Here is a 6,107-nt window from a genome sequence, read left to right as displayed (position 1 = left end):
CTTGGAATCTCCCTGTTGCCCTCTCTTGGTGACAGTTCTATAATTTCTCTATACAAGGCTCAAAATATCCCTCAGGACTATACTGCCACTCCCATTGTCCCTTAGACATCCCTCTTTTATTATTATTATTATATTTGATTGTGTATTTGGTGAAAGTTTGCACGGCAAATTCAGTTCCTGTTTAACAATTTGTGTATGTATTTGCGCAGTGACATTGGTTACATTTTTCACAATGTGTCAACATTCTCACTAACTCTATTCTGGGTTTCCATTTCCATTAGTCTAGTCTCCCTGCCCACCCCTCTTACATTCTTGTCTTTGCTTTAGGATAAATGTTGACCATTCAGTGTCATATAGATGACTTTTTAAAGGACAACAGTACTTCACAGATGATATTGCTTATTTAATGATCCAGTCTGTTATTTAGCTAAAAGGTGACCTCTGGCTGTGGTCTCAGGACAAAGTTGAAAGGATACCTCAAGGTGATAGTCTCAGGGGTTCCTCTAGTTTCTATCTGTCCTTTTTTTAAGAACTTGAGTTTTGTTATACATTTTTCTCCCAATATATCTAGGACCATCTATTGTGTTCCTGGTCAGAATGGTTGGTAGTGGCAGCTGGGCACCATCTAGTTCTGGTCTCAGGTTAGATGAGGCCATGGTTTGTATAGGCTATTAGTCCTATAGACTAGTTTCTTCTTTCAGCTTTTGGTTTCTTTCTTTCTCTTTTGCTCCAGATGAGTAGAGATTAGTAGTTGAATCTTAGATGGCCACTCACAAGCTTTTAAGATCCAGATGCTATCAACTAAGATGTAGAGCATAAAGTTGATGAACTATGTTATGCTAATTGACTGAGTTGTCCCATCAAACTATGGTCTTATGCCTTCAAACCTAGTAAGCCAATCCCACAATGTGTTTTGTTATGTCTAGGAAGTATCTGTAACTGTGCCTCCTATGTGCTTAATTATATATATGAATAGATATGTCACACACACATACACATACATACATATGCCTACAGATATGTCTATATGTTCAACCATAAATCCACACATATACCTTCCTCAATAGATATATACATACATATCTACCTATGTAACCACACACGTTTTTTGGTTGTTATTGCAAAATTGTATATAACATTTACCAAAAATGTCCCTTATTCTTGTGTACATCTAAGTCTCATCATTTACCTTGGTCAAGTTGTGTACACTTCATCCCTATCTAGTATTGCCTTTCTCATCACCAAAAATAACAAGTGTCTAATCTCTAGAGAGTGGTTACCCCTCTCTCCTCCTCCCATCCCTGTAACCATCAATGACCGTTGATTTCTGTACATACAGTTATCTTGTCTAAACCAAAACCAAAACCAAACTCACTGCGATCAAGTCAATTCTGACTCAGTGACCCCCTTTGGGTTTCTGAGGTGGTAAATCTTTATGGAATTAGATTGCCCAGTCTTCCTTCTATGAGGGTTGGCCCTGGCTCTCTGAAATCATAGATACATGATTTTTTGTTAGCATTTCTTTCTTTCAGAGCTTTGTATATGTCATCCCATTCACTTCTTGCTTGCATGGTTTCTGATAAGAAATCAGCACTTAGTCTTACTGAGGCCCCTTTTTAAGTTATTTTGTTTTTCATGAGTGGCTCTCAAAATTCTCTCTTTGTCTTTGGTTCTAGAAAGTTTGATGATATATCTTGGTGAATTTCTTTTGGAGTCCATTGTGTATGGGGTTTTTTAAGTTTCTTGGATGGAAACTTTCTCATCTTTCAAGACATTTAGGAAATTTTCTGCCATTATATCTTCAAAAATTCTCTCTGTACTCTTTTTCTCTCTTCCCCTTCTGGAGTTCATAATATGTGTACATGTAGTCTCTGACTTATGCCATATTTGAGTTAAAATGAGCCATACTTATGACTGTACTTTTTTTGGTACATGTTATGGTTAATACAATATTGCATTGCTTAAAATGCTGATGTTATCATTCTCAGATATTCACTCACAGATGTTCAATTTTATACTTTACTGTTACAAATACTGCTTTGTTTGAAATGAAAATAAACAAAATGTGGTATTTGACTTCTGTCAGAACCAACTTACAATGAAGACATTGGAATGGAATCCCATCATAAGGCAGGGACTATCTGCATATTATTCCTCTTGATGGTGTCCCATATAACCCTTAGGCTTTTGCTTTCTTCAGTCTTTTTTCTGAGTGCTCCTCAAATAAATTAGCATCAAGGGATTTATCTTCTATTTTACTGATTCTTCCTTCCATTGATTCAATTCTTCTGTGGCCCTCAATTGAATTGTTTGTTTCTATTATTTCATTTTTAATTTTCCCAATTTCTAGTTGTTTTTGTATGGTTTCCGTTTGTTTTCTTGAGCTTGTCATTTTGTTCTTATATTGTTTTCCTGAATTCTTCTAGGGTTTGTGCATGTGTATATGTGCGTTTTCCTTGATCTCTTTGAGGAGGCTAAAAATTAGTCTTTTGAATTCCTTGTCAGGCAATTCTATTATCAATTCTTCCTCAGAAAATTTTTTGCCCATTATTTTGCTCATTTGCTTGAAAAATCTTATCCTGTTTCTTGATTTGTAATTGACTGCTGTCTTCAAGACATTAAGAGACTATTTTATTTGTTTTTCTATTTCTTTATTGATTGTATGTTTGTTTGTCTTTTGTTTTGTTGGTTTTAATATATCTGGAGCTTAGTTTTTTCCTTTGTCTTTATATTATCTACCTTCCTTGTACTGTTTTAACCGATGTTGCTTTGTTGGTCTGTATATGACTATGATGCTGCTGGTGGTTGAGAGTAATTTTCTCTCACTGGTGGGCATGATGAATCATACACACATGGGAATTCTCTGTCACTAGGCACGTATGACTTCCCTTGTAGGCTTGCATGGAGGTGTGTGAACAGGACCCTTCCCTGTTGTGGGGCTCCAGGTATCAAGTGGTCAGTATCCCTTCATAGTTCTTGTGGAGCTGTGTGGTCCTTCCACATTGGTGTATCTGTCAATGTGGCCTCTGGAAAACAGGATGGGTTGCTTTCACAGACCCAGGGATATAGTACAACTCTAATGAATGAGGCAGTCCCTCTGCTTAGTTATGGGTGGTGTCCTAGTAATGGAGGGAGAATTAGGAGTCTCTGTGTATGTACAGGTGGCCTGGGAGAATAGATAGAGTGTGGGAGGTGTGCATAGTGGGCAGGTTGCTGAGGGCACCTCGTCTTGTGGGTTGGATGTGGTGCATGGTGGGCTCACGCTGAACAAGGTGAGTAGTGAGTAGCAAGAACATCTGGGTGTCTTGCCACACAGTCCAGGTGGGGTGTGCTGTGGGCTCAGGCCAGGTAAAGGGAGTGGTAGGCAGTTCTCTGGGACTCCTTTCCATGTGGCAGATGCCCCTCTTACTTGTCTCTTTTGCTCATGGAACCAGAAGCTCTTAGGGAAGGCTGAATTTCCTAGTGGAACTTTGGAACTTTTCATGGTCAGGCCAGGGGATCAAATGTGTTAGGGAGGTGCAAGGAGCATGGGGGTGGCAAGAACAGCCAGAAACCACATGTGCCTGATTAAGCAACTGACTTTCCCATCTGGGAATTAGATGCAAAAGCTTTATTTTACTCATTGACAGCAGCAAGGATGACATTACTCTGTGGGAAGATGGCATGTGGGACCTACAAGAAGATGTGAATCTGTCAGCTGAAGAAATAACATTTTTGAAAGAGTTTCATCTACTGAAACGTGAGCTCGAAGAGCACATCAGCAAGCTCCATGCCCTTGCAGACCATATGGACACAACCCATGAGACATTCACCAAAACCAATATGGTGATCAATTCCATTGCTCTTGCCTCTGGAGTCATGAGCATCCTGGGTTTAGCCTTACCTGGAGCAACATTAGGAGGAAGCCTGGTGCTGACTGCTGCTGGTAAAGGTCTGCAGGCAGCAGCAGGGGCCACCAGCATCTTGACCAGCATTTGTGAGCACTTTCACAATAAGAAAGCCCAAGCTCAGGCCAGCACCCTAGTTCCCACCTATGGCCGAAGGGAGAGGGAGACTGAAGGAAAGGAGGTATCCTACGTCATGGCTGTTGGTCAGGCTGCCTACGAGTGTAGAAACACCATCAAGGATATCAAGAAGAACATCCATGCCTTTCAGAGAGCCAGGACCAACCCGCACTTGGCTGCTGTCACCAAGCGGCTCCTGACCACTGGCAAAGTCTCAACCCAAACGACCAGGCAGGTGCAAAGAGCCTTTGAGGGCACCACACTGGTGATGATCAAAAAAGCCCGCCTGCTGGGCATTGCAAAGGCTGGTTTATTCTTTGGCATTGATTTAGCCACCCTTTTGAAAGACTGGAAGCATCTAAAGGAGGGGGCAGGGACAGAGGCTGCCAAGGCGCTGAGGGCCCAGGCTCAGGAGCTAGAAGATCTGCTGACAGAACTTACCCAGGTCTACAAGAGCCTGAAGCAACAGCTAAAACCCAGATTTCCCTCTCAGGTGAGGCTGGGGAGGGTGAAGGAGCTTATCTGGGGCTGATGGAGACCAAGGAGCCCCCGGGTGATGCAAACAATTAAGTGCTCAGTTGGTAACTGAAAGGTTGGGGGCTCAGATCCATCCAGAGGTACCGCAGAAGAAAGGCCTGGTGAAAAGTCAGACGTTGAAAACCTTATGGAGCTCAGTTCTACTCTGACACACATGAGGTCACCATGAATTGGATTTCACTCAATGGCAAGTATTTTTTCGTTTATTTGTATTGGGAACTGAAGTTCATGGGAAAGCTGTCAAGACAGCTCATGTGTATGTAGGTTTTGTCTGGATGTTTCCAAGGACATGGGGCATTCGGTGGCACTGGAAGTCCCAATGGTATCAAGTACACCTGGCCTGGATAGACCATGTCATGTCTTTTATTTCTCCCTGGATACTCTTTGAGGTCTATGTGCTGGGGAGAGGGTCCTCACAGTTTTACAGAAGAGGACTCTAAGCTAACAGTGGTCTATGTGACTTGCCCAGTTCTCACAGCTTGTTGGGACAGAGTCAGGATTACAAACCCAAGAAGTCTGACTTCAGAGCTTGGCCTATGATGCTGTACCCCAGGTCTTTGTAGCAGCTCTCCTGGGATTGGTGTTTTTGTTTCCCTACAGGAATTCTTGCAAGAAAAAAGCCTTATAAACTCCACTTTTGAGAGAGGCATGAATCTGCCTCAGCCTGTGGAGCCTGACCTGGAGAAGCAGGATGCCAAGTGAGAGGCAAGGAGGAAGGTAGGCTGAGGCCATGGACCTCAGAGCAGAGCAAAGGGGACCAGGATGGGGCAGGCAAGCCTGGCAGAGGAGACACCTGAAAACTCACTACCTGGGAAGTCCAAGTGGGTCTCACCATTGAGGAAAGCAAGTCCACCCAAAAGGGCAACATCAGCCTATGCTGATCCAGCCTATCCCCTCTCCCTCACTTCCCTCTCATTCCTTCACTCACATGCTACGTCATTTGTTCCACTTCTTCAGTCCTCTATTCACTCACTCGCACAGTCAGTCTACGTTAAACCTGCACTGTCTGATGCCAGGCCCTATATTAAGTTGGGAGGGCCCTGAGGTGAAGGGTGTTTTGTGTTCGTAACTCACCTTGCAGTTACCTCTGTGTTCTCTCTTCCTCCCTCACTCTGGCTGTGATTGCTGGCAAAACTCCTGGGCTTAATAAAACACACATGGACATCCCTAGGACCTGCTCAACCAAAGGCCAGTGGGAAGGGACAGCCTGGCAGCCCCGTGTCTTCCCCATGGCCCAAGTCCTTGGAGCAACTTCAGAACGTCAGAACCTGTAGAAACTCTCTTGGCTCACTGGTTTACCTATCATCTATTATATATTTTTTTTTTCCTTTACAATATGCTTTAGTCCCTATTTGAAAAATAGTGCATGCACAGGCTGAATGACCAGGTATGTCTAGTCCCGGGGGTAAGTGTGCCCATGGCCATGTATAGGGTTGGCAGACAATGTTTCTACATTTGTGTATTGCTGTAAGAATGTCCAGTGTATACTCCTTGGAGAGAATAATCATGGAAGAAAGAAGGACTGCTTATGCACAGGGAGACAGCTCAGGGGGCAGGAGTGCATGG

General features: G+C 43.1%; 1 protein-coding gene across 1 annotated transcript in view; it reads left to right on the top strand.

Moving 5' to 3' along the window:
- The window catches only part of APOL6 (apolipoprotein L6), a 14,438-nt gene extending 8,902 nt beyond the window's left edge, over nucleotides 1-5,536 (top strand). The window contains 4 exon segments of the mRNA XM_007953986.2: nucleotides 3,630-4,497; nucleotides 5,142-5,216; nucleotides 5,219-5,258; nucleotides 5,499-5,536. Of these exon segments, the coding sequence (XP_007952177.2) occupies nucleotides 3,630-4,497; nucleotides 5,142-5,216; nucleotides 5,219-5,258; nucleotides 5,499-5,536 (1,021 nt within the window).
- The last annotated feature ends 571 nt before the right edge of the window (nucleotides 5,537-6,107 follow it).

Source organism: Orycteropus afer, unplaced genomic scaffold, assembly GCF_000298275.1.
Source record: "Orycteropus afer afer isolate SDZICR_OR568_19922 unplaced genomic scaffold, OryAfe1.0 scaffold00421, whole genome shotgun sequence".
NCBI lineage: Eukaryota > Metazoa > Chordata > Mammalia > Tubulidentata > Orycteropodidae > Orycteropus > Orycteropus afer.
This window is presented reverse-complemented; position numbering and strand designations above follow the sequence as displayed.